Genomic DNA, 14,895 nt, shown 5'->3' with positions numbered 1-14,895 from the left:
GTCCTTCCACATTTCTCTCCTTGACACCATACCTACCCATCACCTCTGTTCCCTTCACCAACATGCCCATTGAAGTCCACTCCAATCACCACTCTCTCCTCCCTGGGCACACTCTTCACCACTTCATCCAACTCACTCCAGAATTCTTCTTTCTCTTCCATCTCACACCCAACTTGCGGGGCATATGCGCTGATAACATTCATCAGTACACCTTCGATTTCCAGCTTCATACTCAGCACTCTGTCTGACACTCTCTTCACCTCCAGCACACTCTTGACATACTCTTCCTTCAGAATTACCCCTACCCCATTTCTCCCCCCGTTCGCACCATGGTAGAAGAGGTTGAACCCACCTCCAATGCTCCTGGCCTTACTCCCCTTCCACCTGGTCTCTTGCACACACGGTATACCTGCCTTTCTTCTCTCCATCATATCAGCCAGCTGTCTCCCTTTACCAGTCATAGTGCCACTCACGTCCACACTCCTACCCTTCCTCCTCTCTCATTCCTCTGGACATGCCTTCCCCCTCTCCTTCTCCTTCACCCAACAGTAGCATAGTTTCCTCTGGGACCCTGTTGGTCAACAGTGCCGGTGGCGGTTGTTGGTAACCCGGGCCTCGACCGATCTGGTATGGAAATCTTATTTATAATCCGCATATTTGATTTGGCAAAGATTTTACGCCGGATGCCCTTCCTGACGCAACCCTCCCCATTTATCCAGGCTTGGGACCAACACTAAGAATGCACTGGCTTGTGCGTCCTCAGTGGCTGGGTTTTTGGCCCAATAAAATGATTTTATTATTTTCTTTCAATTCAGTAACTTCTTCCATAAGGGACAGCTGTGTAACAAGCGTGTTAATCCACTTTCAGGTGGTCTTTGATAGAAAAATAATGATGACTGCAGAGGTGTCATTATTTTTCGATTGGGGATAGTCGGTGCTTAATTTGTAAATCAAGATTTGCTAAAACATTGAGGTCCCCCAATGGTACACACCCTGGCTCAGATTTGCTATAATGTGTAATGCACACCAGCTTTTTTTGTGTTTTTTATTGTTGGGTTTTTTTTAGCAGCGGCTGTTAATCTACTCTGACCTGTGAATGCACCTGGCATGTGGGTTTATATACAATATGGCAGTGATGAAGACTAGCGTAATCATTTCTCTTAAGCTATTGATGTACAGTAAGTTTGTCACTCTCAGCCAACCGGATGTTGTGTTAGAAGACAGTAGTATACCATAGACCCTAGCACTGCATATACTGTTTTTATTTAATAGGCAGGCTATATTGTGTATAACGGGTCACTGCAAACTTTTTTTGCTGGGGGGGTGATTTTTTTCACCCTTTTTCTCCCCAATTGTATGTGGCCAATTACCCCACTCTTCCGAGCCATCCTGGTCGTTGCTCCACCCTCTCTGCATATCTGGGGAGGACTGCGGACTATCACATGCCTCATTCGATAAATGTGGAGTCGCCAGCCGCTTCTTTTCACCGGACAGTGAGGAGTTTCACCAGGGGGATGTAGCACGTGGGAGGATCACGCTGTTCCCCCCAGTTCCCCTCCTCCCTGAACAGGCACTCTGACCGACCAGAGGAGGCGCTAGTGCAGTGACCAGGACACATACCCACATCCGACTTCCCACCTGCAGACACGGCCAATTGTGTCTGTAGGGGCGCCCGATCAAGCCGGAGGTAACATGGGGAATCGAACCGCCGATCCCTGTATAACCTTATAATTTTTAGTCTTAACCCCAACCCTACCTTAACTTTAATACTCGCTTAACCTAACCCTAACCCTTATCTTCAATCAGTTTTAAGCCCCGGGTGAAATGGTGTATAAAAAATCCTCAAGCCACACAACAGACCAAACCAAAACAGTGGGGCGTCAGTGCATAGAGGTTGCTGAGTCCCGACATTACAGATTCTACCTCTATAGGACTATCTCATGTCTTTCCGTGCAAACCAAGGTGAGATTACCAACTGTTAGTTTGCGAGGGGTGACTGTGTTCACAATGTCAAAACAGTGTGAATGAGAGGCAGAGGGTGAAATTTGGTGTGTGTGTGAGGGGGGGTTTATGAGTGTGTTGTGCACAAATGTCATGTGTGTTTGTCTATGTACAGTATTGCATGTATTACATGAGAAACAGTCCAAACACCCCCACCCCAACCAAACCACACATACACACACACACACACACACTAATGCACGCACAGACATGTTGCGTATGCTGGGGGCCTGGCATAGTTGTGCTGGCAGAGTGCAAAGAGAAACAGAGAGGCCGGGAGGAAAAAAATCAATCGGCATCGACATGCAACACTGCATCAAGACTGTTCCTGCCCAGAGAGAGGCAGGCATGGCGAGGGGAAACGTACGAGAGTAGAAAACTCTCAGAAAAAGTGGAGGACAATGGAGAAATGGAAGGAAACATACACACACAAGCTGAGAGGGCCGCTGTAATGGAGATTAGGATAGAAAGAGATGAACAAGAGAAAGAGAGATGAGAGGGTATTGTTATAAATGGGACAGAGCAAATAAGTAGAGAGAAAAGGGGGAGAAATAAATGGAATGGATGATGGAAAGTGGGGAGCTGGACAAAAGAACTGATATTCAAACTGAAACGTGCTGTAGGTATGAACACATGGTTTACCTTACACACTATATCGTCATGGATTCTACAGCCTTATTAATACTTAATACTTACAGTGCATAAAAATGGAAGATATTTGTGTGTGTGCCATCTATCTCTCTCTCTCTGTCTCTGTCTGTCTATCTGTCTGTTCATCTATCCATCCATTTATCTATCTATCTATCTGTCTGTCTGTCTGTCTGTCTGTCTGTCTGTCTGTCTGTTCATCTATCTATCTATCTATCTATCTATCTATCTATCTATCTATCTATCTATCTATCTATCTATCTATCTATCTATCTATCTATCTATCTATCTATCTATCTATCTATCTATATATCTGTCTGTCTGTCTGTCTGTCTGTCTGGAGTAAATTAAATGCTGGCACTATGGATGAAATGAAAATTGGCACACAGGAATAGAAATGTGATAAGGTGAATGATGTGTGTATGTAATTTTGTAATTTGGTCCTCAAGTGAACCTTTTTTTCCAACGATACGGGCACACCGCAGCTGTGACTGATGTCTTGTACAGAAACAAACATCTTCAAGGGTCATGAATCAAACGTGGTTCTCAAACCCAGAATAAGCTGCATGTCTAAATCTACAGAAGACTCTCTGACACATTAATGGAAGCCCCCCCCCCACCAACTCAATAACCCCTTAGATTACAGCCTCTCTACATGTTGTGTTATTGCACAGCAGCACAACATGTTATCCTACTCTTTAACAGTGGTTTTCACCTGGTGTGCCGCAGTACGCTGATAGGCTGTTTGAGCTGACCAGGTGTGCCGAGGAAAAAAATGTCAAATTCCATTTATAACTATTAAGAAATAGAAGTTCAAGGTGAAATAGGTTCATGTTTTTATCAGTGGAAATTAGCTCTTGCATTGCAATTTCAAAAGTGTCAGTTTGGATAGCGGTGTGCCACAGGATTTTTTTAAAAATTTTTTATTTTTTGTTAGAAAAAGTGTGCCATGGCTGAAAAAAGACTGGGGGACGCCGCGCTATATCTCTGGGGAGTGTTTTCCCTCTACGCTAGCAAAAGTTTATTTTTCTTAAGCTGTAACCGAAGCTGTTAACCTCTGCAGTGAATATGCAATAAAAGTGATTTGAAAGCGAGGCGTGGAGCTGCTGTGCAAAATTGGCCCTGTCAAATATTACTACATTTTGTTACTATATAACTGCCTTAGAGGACATAATCATCACCTCAGGTGACTTATCCCATTCATCAAAAGTACAAATAATTCAACTTGAGAGGACATTACCGGTTCATTAACTAAGGAACCTCTATCACTTTTGAAAAGCACCGTTTCAATTAATGTCGCGTTATCTAGCATTTTGTAACGATGAGAGAGGATGGAAAATTCTTTGCTCGGATTTTAATTAAAGGAAAAGGGAAATGTGATCCAAACACTCATGCCTCCCATTTGTCTTAATTTAAATAGATGTGTTCCTGCCCGTAGTGCTGGGCGATATGGAAAATATTATTGTTGTTATTATTATTATTATTATTATTATTATTATTATTATTATTATCACCTGGAATTTTACACAATATCCATATATATATATATATATATATATATATATATATATATATATATCACGCTATCTGCTTACATATGAAAAAATACCATTTTAAGAATCCAGCTGAGGTTTATCACGTTGAACCAAAGCTAGTTTTCAAATAATACTTGCACAAATATTTCAGATCTAATTTTGTGAGAAATTTTAGGTAGTACATTCTCATCATCAATAATTTAGATAACAAAATTGTGCATCACCGCATGACAACATCCAAATTTCATCCCTGTATAGTACCGGTGAACGATGATAAATCATAATGTTGAATTACTACCCGGCCCTAATTGACGGTAAAGTTTTTCTTTCATTAGAAAATATTTGTAGCTGTGCATCCCACAAAATATGTCCGCTGCAAACAGGACTGGGACTGGAGCCAGAAACGGAGAATCTGAGATTAGTGTGTAAATAACACCTGTGCATTTGGCATGTGCAATAAAATATGCTGACTCGGGGTAGTGCACTACACAGACGGACTATTTAACTAGTGTAATACATACTACATTTGTTTTTACTCGTATGCATACATTATCTATATGTTGATTGGGCTGCTAATGTGTGTCTGTTTGTATTTTGACTATTGGTATATATTTTATTTTTTATTTTGTTTGTACCACTGGGGAGTTGCTCTTAAATTCGTTGTACAGCTGTGCAATGACAAATAAAGGCATTCATTCATTCATTCATTCATTCATTCATTCATTCATTCATAAAGTCTCAACATGATGAGTACCAGGTAGCCACGCACGCTAACTGACAGTTAGATTTACTGGTCACTATCATTCAGTAAACGGAGGTCAGAGGATATCCAGAGCCCTTTGGTTTGTCATGTGCTGATGTGAACGTACGTGATTGATATCATTCATTTAACATCCAGCCGCCTTCCTCCCCTCCTCTCAGCTCTGCCGTTACTGCCATTTTCTAGCGGGGTTTTCAGTACAGCTGGTGGCTGATTTGGATGCAGGGCAGACAAGTGGAAATAGGTGTTTTCCCACGCCTTCCCCTGAGCCTCTGCCATGTTAACGCATCATTTTTTAAAAACCCACAGGAAGGACACCATGTCCCCCTTCAGCCCTCCTCCTAGTCATGTTTCCTCTAGAGAGCAGGATAGGATTAAAAAACAAGACCAGATTGAATGAATGAAACCTTTATTGAGGGAATATATTATAGGACGTATCACAAATGATTGTGATTTATTTTTCTCTTTTTATGTCATTTCATTTCTAACCTTTTGTTTTGTACGTTGCCTTTTCTGCAACAGGACAGCTCATGCACAGGGTAAAGCGGAGGCAGCGGTGGGAGCAGCTCAGAAAGCCCAGGAGGAGAGTCGGATGGCCAGGGTTACTGCCAAACAGTTCTCTCCTTCCTTCCAGCACCAGGGAAACGGTGGGCAACACACACACACACACACACACACACACACACACACACACACACACACACACACACACACACACACACACACACACACACAAGCAGTTAAAACGCAGCAACCCACGCAAAAACAAAAAAAAATCAAGTCCAGGGAGTTCTCTCCTGCCTGCCAACACCAAGGCAACAAGAGGATATACCAGATTTACCACACATACACCTAAAGTCAACCACACACATTGTGGGTATGCTACATATTTACATATACACATGTAGGTAACTTCTGTGCAGGCACGCAATATACACACCAATATGCATGCATGCATAGGCTACATGTGGAGGAAAACATTGTGCACGCAAAATGAGCGTGTGTGGTGTGTCTGTATGTGTGGGCTGTTGATAAAGGTCAGTGCCAACCACCCTCCAACTTTTTGTTCCTCCCTCTGTCACTCACACCTGTAAAGCACTGTGGGCAGCCAACCCACAACAGCATGTGCTGTACAGCACCATCACACATGACACATACTACACTCCCACTCTCTCACCTGAGATGACACTTGTGTCTCTTTCTCACACACTTCAACAATGATCTGTTCCATTTCTCTATTCTGCAGCCAAAAGACATCTCTTCTGACATTTACCACCAAGGTTGCAGGCTGAGTTTTAATGCATTCTCACCCTAATACGTATATATATATATATATATATATATATATATATATATATATATATATATATATATATATATATATATATATATATATATATATAGACATATAGACATATGTGTGTGCATATATGTATATGTAAATATACACATATGTGTGTGTGTGTGTGTGTGTGTGTGTGTGTATATGTATGTATGTATGTATGTATGTATGTATGTATGTATGTATGTGTGTGTGTGTGTGTGTGTGTGTGTGTGTATGTGTATATGTATATATATAGTGACGCTACTGACAAAGTGTCGATATATTGATGCGCAAGGCACCCTTTGGTGTCTGCATAGAGATGCACTGGGTTCTGCTGCTCTGATTGGTGAATATTAATGACATACGGGTTAGGTAGTGGTCAAGTTTATGGTTAAGGTTAAATTAAGGATGGGTTAATCTACGGTGTTTCATACAGATGTGGAAGCGTACCTTGCACATCAATTTCAACACTTTGTCAACATCGTCATATAATGCCATGCGATGAGGATGGTCTCATAGATAAACTCAAAACACTCCATGACACACCACACCAATCCCAAGCACCTGCTCACAAATGCTCAGCAACTTTCATTGTTTTCTGTTAGGACATTTGTCATGTTGACTCTAGTATTTGCCTTGGGCCCCAGTCACACCAGCATTCATAACAATAGTATTTTACAAAAAAATAAAATAATTTGATTGGAATTGTTGTGATCAGAGGAATTGCTTCTGGTAGCAAAGTAAAATCGTGCAGTGCCTTCACATAGAGTTCAACTTTGAACTTTGACATGTGAATTCTGGAGTAGACCAAGAGCAAAACTCCTTTAACTGTGTTGATGTCTGACAGGGCAGTCACACTGGGGAGTCCGAAATGAAGGAAGCTATCCTTTCTTTCTTTTTTTAAAAAAAATATTTCTGATTTTTCTCCCAATTTAGTGGCCAATCGATCCCTATTTTAGTTCAAACCCCCACCCTCGTCCTGCATACGTTCGCCAACTGCATCTCTCTGGCCGGCAGTCTCGAAGGAGACGCCTTGCCACTTTCGTGACAAGGCGACTCCAGGCCGAACCACTGCTGTTTCCGACACACACAGAGACGCATTCATGTGACGAACATAAGCCGACTCCGCCCCCCTCCCGAAGACAGCGTTGCCAATTATTGCTGCTTCATCGAGTCTGGCCATAGTCGGATCTGACGAGACTGAGGCGCGAACCCCGGTCCCCAGTGGGCATCTGCATCGACACAAAGTCGATGCTTAGACCGCTACACCACCACGGACCCAGGAAGCTATCCTTTCAATAAGCAGCAAAGCAAATAGTGCTGTCCTCTGCATATACATTGTGACAACAGTCAAGCTAGCCACTGCCAAAATGCTAACCACTGTGGAGGACATTGTGTTTTGGTCACCAAAACAACCAACAACCTCATTATTTAGCATTATCTTGAGTCTCCTCTCTCTAACTCTCTCTTGCTCTCTCTCTCGCTCTCTCCCCCTCCCTCTTTCTGTCTCTCATCTTTTCCAGGGGTCGATGTGCAGCGTCCAAAGCGGCAGGTGTCGAGTGAGATGGAGGGCGAGGGGATGTCCAGTAGCGCGGGGACCGCCGACAGCCCTGACCTCTATGTGAAGAGTGGGGGCTCTGATGACCCCTCCAATGACAACGCCACCCCAGACCTCAGTCCTCCATCTTCCTCACCAACCCACACCCCACCTCCCCCGGCGCGGCCCTCCCAACGCAGCAAGAGCGCCCGCTTCCACCGGCAGAGCGCGGTGGACCACGGAGACAGAAGGAAAGAGGATGGGGAAGGTCGGGAGAAGGCCGGTGGAGGAGGACAGACAGAGATACAGGTACTGATGGAGGGAGGTGGTGGGGGAGGCGATGTAGGAGGAGGAGGGACAACAGGGGAGTACCTGCGAGCCAACAGCTGGAGCGAGGACAAGCGGAGGGGTACATCATCAAGAGGAGAGGCAGGGCTCAGCAACCGCCAAGACAGCAGCGGCCGTGGAGGAGGTCGAACCAACGGACACAAACACAGCTCCTCCTCAAATCACAAGTCCCGGGAGCACGGCTCATCCAATCACAGACAGGCCAGGCGAGATAGGTGGATGGAGTCATCCTCGTCTGCATCGTGGACATCTGGACACAAGGGTGTGCACGGCGAAACAGGACACAGGGGTGTGCACACCAGGGGAGGTCGTCTCCTTGAACAGGACGAGGAGAAACTAAGCAACTATGAGATGGAGATGAAGCCGCTGCAGCCTAGGGACTCCAACACCCACAAGCCCTATGGGCACGGGGAAGAGAGGCATGGCCACACTCATGCACACACCCACAGCGAGGGCCGCTCGCACGCTGTGCAGAGACAGAGGAATAAGAACCGCGAGGGGCGGGAGGGGAAGGAGGGGAGTAAGGACTCGGACAACGTACGACTCGGGGAGAAATTAGACACAAGACCCCTAAGGCGAGACCTCACCCTCTCCCCGCCACAGAAGTCCTCTCCCATCACGCTGGAGCAGCAGGACCACAGCCTCATACAAAGCAAAGGCAACTCGGTAATGTTCTTACTAATAATGTGATAACTACTTTCATAGCAATACTACAACCTATCGTATTACATACAATGCACACATAACATTAAGCAGCGCAGACTGGCTCAGTGACGCAATGCCGAACAAAACTATGTGAGACAAACTAATACAACACAAACACAATATGGTGAATTTTTCACCCACTTTGTATGGCACCAGAAAAATGCTAATGTTAATTTAATTTGCTCTGCTTTAATCCGTTTTAAAAATGAAATCATTTTTACACTCTGGGAGTTTAAAAAATTACAAACAGTAAATGCAAATTAACACTCAGAAGTTTGTTGTGAAACGAACTAACAAGCTAACATGCTAGCTAGCTAACTAACAATGTCTTGAAACGTAACATGAAAATACAGCATGTGGAAGTCTGTTGTTGACCCTCTATAACAGCTGTTAAAACACAAGAGTTTTATGGGAAAGAAAAAAGAAAACAAATTAGACACCCTTTTTGTCCAGACAAATGGTTTTCCTCGTCTACTTTAGTACATAGCTTAAAGGAGAAATTTCCTATAGGGATTAACCCAATATAACAAAACTCATTAATGAATTTTTTTTAAATATTAAACTTGTCAGCAAAAAAAAAAGAAAAAGTTATTTGACATGATAGTATTTTAAAAAGCAAAGGACATGAATAAATATCCTGGGTTTTTTTTTTTATCAGTTTCTTTGGCTAGAAAAACCAATCCAGTCAAATATTGAGTTTTAATGAATGTGAAAGGTCGGATATTTTTCCATGATGGTGAAGTAAAATACATAAATGCCACCAGCCTCATTTGCTCCATTATCAGTTATCATACTGAAAGCACCATTTCAACTTGGTGCTGTGGAACCCAACTACATATTAGACAGTCTTGAAAGCATATTTTGCATATATATTTAATTTTATTTTTATTATTTGAACAGGATTTTCAGCATTTTGTCATCTGAAATGCCTATATAGACTGATGTATGAGTTCACATCAGTTTAAACAAGGAAGTTAGAGAAATGCAACAACTGACATTTATCAAAAGCCATTTTGTTCACTTATGAGCCAAATCACATTATTAATATCTTATATTTGTTTTTATTTAGCTGGTATTCCAATCAAAGTATCCATTAAGTAATTTGGAATACTAATAATTCACAATATTTCAATTCATTCATATGAGTTCATTAATTCATTTCTATTCAAATAATTAATTCACAAGTGAACAAAGTCTTAGTTCTAGATGTCGCTATCATATATTAATAGTAATCACAGATGAACCTTTATCACTGATTTTTTTTTTTATTCAACGGACTCTACATTGATAGCTAATTTGTGAGTTGTTAAAGAAAAATTGTTGTCAAAACTCCAAATGAAACTATTTTTCATATGTTTCTGTCCAGTTCCTTTTAGAATTACTGTTATGAGCAATCAATGTAGTTTTATTTTGCAACTACATGTCTGCATAGCCACACCTTTGACTGGTCAAAAAGTTAATTGACGAGAACCTATGATTTACTTATGACTGGTCAAAATGAAAAAATGTACACACCACAACGGCACGTCCGCATTCATGCCGGGACAGAATCAGATTTTTAGATAAATAGCTACTCTTTAACTCTGATTAACCGGAAAGAAAATAATCAGCGATGTACAAGTGTGTGATTTTGATGAGCAAATTTTAAATTGAGTTTTTTGAACTCAGTCATGACGAGTTTGCATTACAAATGTATACATCTATACAACTCTGGTATGAAAATATCTTTAACTTTAGCAATCTCTGTTCATTTTTGAGTCATCCTAATGTGTTTGTAGAGGTCAGTAACTCGGTTAGGGGAGCCATAATTTCAACCCAAACTATCAATAATTATTCTCTTTAAAGAGGTGCTGAACACTTACGTGTTTTTTGAGCTGTAAACTGAAAGATATGATGGTACAGTGATGAAACACATCAATGCTGGTGTTAATATTGACATTTCTTACCAAATTTATAAAAATCAGCATTTCATGGGTTGAAAATGGCTCAACACGCTATCTACTGTTTTAAGTCAGCCCTGAACCTTGCAAGGCCAGTGCTGACATAGAGTCCACCGGTTGGGATTTATCTACATCATGGCATTACAAATATGAAATAAGGGATTTAATGGGGTTAAAATAATTAAGGGTGGCGCAGTGGTTAGCGCAGTTGCCTCACAGCAAGAAGATCCTGGGTTTGAACCCTGGGGTAGTCCAGCCTCGGGGGTCATCCCAGGTCGTCCTCCGTGTGGAGTTTGCATGTTCTCCCCATGTCTGCATGGATTTTCTCTGGGGGCTCCGGTTTCCTCACATAGTCCAAAGACATGTAGGTCAGGTGAATCGGCTGCACTAAATTGTCCCTAGATGTGAATGTGTCGGCCCTGTGATGGACTGGCGGCCTGTTCAGGGTGTCTACCTGCCTGCTGCCCAATGACTGCTGGGATAGGCTCCGGCATCCTGTGACCCCAATTGGGATAAGCGGCTTGGATAATGGTTGGATGGATGGATGAAAAGAAAAAAGAATGTTAACGCTGTCTAACCAGAGGTGGGCGACGCACCTCCCCCTTCCGCCTGCAGCGCATCTGCGTCATGGCAGTCGGGGCGTCTTCACAGGGTGGTGTACAACACCGTGCTGGAAGGTGGGCCAGTGGAGGGGACCACGACGGTGTGCGGCAGTAACTCTGGATGTATTCCGGGCCCTTCTTACGGCTCTCCCCAGCTACTCCTGCTTCTCACACCCATGCCCCCACCCCACGCCCCCTCTCAGCCCCTTGCCCACTTTTTAGCATATTTCAAAATTATACAGTGGTTGAAGTTAGGCTCAGAACTGGGGGAGAAGTTACACTTTAAAGTCAAAGTCAAAATCTGAATACAACAATTTAATAATAATAATGGATTACATTTATATAGCGCTATATCTAGACACCCAAAGCGCTTCACAGTGAAGGAGGTAACTCACTTCAACCACCACTAATGTGTAGCACCCACCTGGGTGATGCACGGCAGCCATTTTGCACCAGAACGTTCACCACAGCTTGAGGTGGAGAGGGAGGGATCATTGAGTGAATTACACAGTGGGATGATTAGGTGGCCAGATGGAGAGAGATAGTTTGGGAATTTTGCCAGGACACCGGGGGACCCCCTACTCTTTACGATAAGTGCCGTGGCGTCTTTAATGACCGCAGTGAGTCAAGACCTCGATTTAACGTCTTCACTCGAAGACGTTCACCTACAGCACAGTGTCCCCATCACTGCACTGGGCGTTTGTTGGGATTTTTTGTTGTTTTATTAGGACCAGAGGGAAGACTGCCCCCTACTGGCCCACCAACACCACTTCCAGCAGCAACTCAGTTTTCCCAGGCGGTCTCCCAACCAAGTACTAGCCAAGCCCACACCAACTTAGCTGCTTTCATTCGGCAGAGCAGGGTACATGTTGGTATGGCTGCCGGCAATGGCCTGGCGGCCTGTCCAGGGTGTCTCCCCGCCTGCCGCCCAATGACTGCTGGGATAGGCTCCAGCATCTCCCGCAACCCTGAGAGCAGGATAAGCAGTTAAATAATGCATGGATGGGTGGACTTGGAAACTCACTTTAGATGTTGTCAGTGACATTTTGACCGGTCATATTTCGAATCCAGATATCTACAGGAAAAAATGTTCTGGTTCAACATCAGTGTATTATGAAATTTTGGTCCTTGGATGTTATTTGGAGGTGCAAAAAGGTGCAGATTATTCCAGCTAGCTATAGTTTAATTGGGACAAATAAAAATTAATGACAGACAAGTCATAATCAAGGCCAACATGACTCTAGTTATCTATAATGGAGTTAAGGCAAAATAAACATAATTTTACCAAGTAATGTTTAGTTGAAGATGCCTAATATCAATGATAATTAAGGCATCTAGGCCCTAGCTACTTTCAAAAATGGAGGGAAAAAAAAGACGAAGATGATGAATGAACAGTAGGCACAACTATAAACCCAAAACAGCTTTGTTAGTTGTGTCTTGTTGTAACTAAGATGTTCTCTGGAGATTCCCCATTCAAACACAGAATTAGATGTTTTATGCAAATACCAGCCCTTCTATGTCAGCTGATGCGATGAAGCCAAACTGGATTAAAACTCAAGTCGTAGGTTGTTTCTTCAGTGTGTATTGGCATTTGTCCACTATTTATGCCTATCTTTTGACTAGTTGGAATTGAGTTGCGTATAGATATCTGATACTGGCATTTTAACAGGCATCCATCATCGACTGGGTGCAGAATTGTGGAGTTGTGTAGCTCTTATGTTCACATGTGGCAAAGGAATTGTTTTTTCTTTTTTTTCCCCCTTTTTCTCCCCAATTGTACCCGGCCAATTGCCGCACTCTTCCGGGCCGTCCCGGTCGCTGCTCCACCCCTCTGCCGATCCAGGGAGGGCTGCAGACTACCACATGCCTCCTCCGATACATGTGGAGTCCCCAGCTGCTTCTTTTCACCTGACAGTGAGGAGTTTCGCCAGGGGAACATAGCGCGTGGGAGGATCACGCTATTCCCCCCAGTTCCCCCCTCCCCCCTGAACAGGTGGCCCGACTGACCAGAGGAGGCGCTAGTGCGGCGACCAGGACACATACCCACATCCAGCTTCCCACCTGCAGAAACAACCAACTATGTCTGTAGGGATGCCCCAACAAGCCAGAGATAACACAGGGATTCGAACTGGCGATCTCTGTGTTGGTAGGCAATGGAATAGACCACTACACTACCCAGACGCCCTGGCAAAGGACTTGTACATGTCTGTAACTAAACTAGAGAGAGCTTTTAAATCAGAAGTCCATCTAAATCACAGATCTATGAAATATCCGTATCAGTATGAATCAATATGTAATCCTAGCTGGCAAAACTGCAGTTTTGACCAGGCCAAAATATTATTGTGACAGTCTTACTCTCAGACTTGCACCATTGTGTTTTTCAACTGAAAATATATAATTTTGGCAAGTTAGATTTAATACTGACTAGTAAACTCCAGTGAATAAATGTTAAAATGGCTTGTCATAAGGCATATCCAGCGATACCTATGAGCCCTGGAGTTTAGTGAAGGATGAGGCTCTATGTGAAGGACCACGCCTACATGCACCAGGCACTGCACAGCGTTACAGTTTGGCAAGTTTTGATGCCAGAGTGTGAGCATCACTCACATTTAAATCAAAATAAAGACGTGAAAAATGGAAGAATAAAAAGATACAACATTTAAACATATTCCTGTTCAAAAAATATATACTATAATATTCAAAACTTGCTATGGAATTTTAGTTATTTGAGCTCTACCCTGGTCTTTTGCCTCGATGTTGCGCTGAACAGCCGTGTGGTGCCTTTGTGATGACTGTCATGTCACCGCCATGTATTGATTTGACTAAAAGGATTTGTTGCCCGCTGTCATGAGGATACATCCCATCCCCGATGACATAACACAATGTTATCCTGCATATTAATATAATCCTGCGGGAGAGGCACGAGGTTTAACCTTGTGAAATAAAGAAATAGTTTTTTTGTACTATGACCAAGCATTGCGGGGGGATTACGCCGTTATAATAATTTTTTGGCTGCGTCTTGACTGGGGCTGGTGGATGGCCCCTAACCACACTAATCCTGGATGATAATACGGCAGCTAATGAACGGCAGTGAAAAATCAGCGGCACATTACAGCCACACACTGTGCACCGCTCACATGAACTGTGCACATTATGAATAGTTTACAAGCGCGCTCGCCTTCTGCCGCCCTGCATGTGTGTAAATGGTGGTGCGCTGACTCTCCCCTCTCTCTCGGACGCTGCTCGCTCACTTCAGTTGTCCTTAACAGCGTGGTGGCACATGTCAACAGAATAAGCCGAGATATATGGCAGCTAAGTGGCACGGAGGCCACAACACGCATAAACAAACAAATGACACAGAGAGAGAGAGAAAGGGAGAGGAACGGGGGAGAGACAGAAAACCCCAGTGGTCCTCTCTGCACCTTAGTAACAGCATATTGGCAAAGTAGCCCCTTCCTCTCAGAGGGCCCCCTATTGGTTAGGCAGTGCTCTGTT

The 14,895-nt window shown here is 43.4% G+C and overlaps 1 protein-coding gene across 2 annotated transcripts in view; it reads left to right on the top strand.

Moving 5' to 3' along the window:
- jph3b (junctophilin 3b) overlaps positions 1–14,895 on the top strand; it is a 69,433-nt gene that overhangs the window by 49,622 nt on the left and 4,916 nt on the right. For both annotated transcript variants that reach the window (XM_056282061.1, XM_056282059.1), the window contains 2 exons: positions 5,467–5,591; positions 7,792–8,819. In XM_056282061.1, the coding sequence (XP_056138036.1) occupies positions 5,467–5,591; positions 7,792–8,819 (1,153 nt within the window). The remainder of the gene's footprint in view (positions 1–5,466; positions 5,592–7,791; positions 8,820–14,895) is intronic.

Source organism: Lampris incognitus, chromosome 6, assembly GCF_029633865.1.
Source record: "Lampris incognitus isolate fLamInc1 chromosome 6, fLamInc1.hap2, whole genome shotgun sequence".
NCBI lineage: Eukaryota > Metazoa > Chordata > Actinopteri > Lampriformes > Lampridae > Lampris > Lampris incognitus.
The sequence above is the reverse complement of the archived record's forward strand: the minus strand, read 5'-3'. Positions and strand labels throughout refer to the sequence as shown.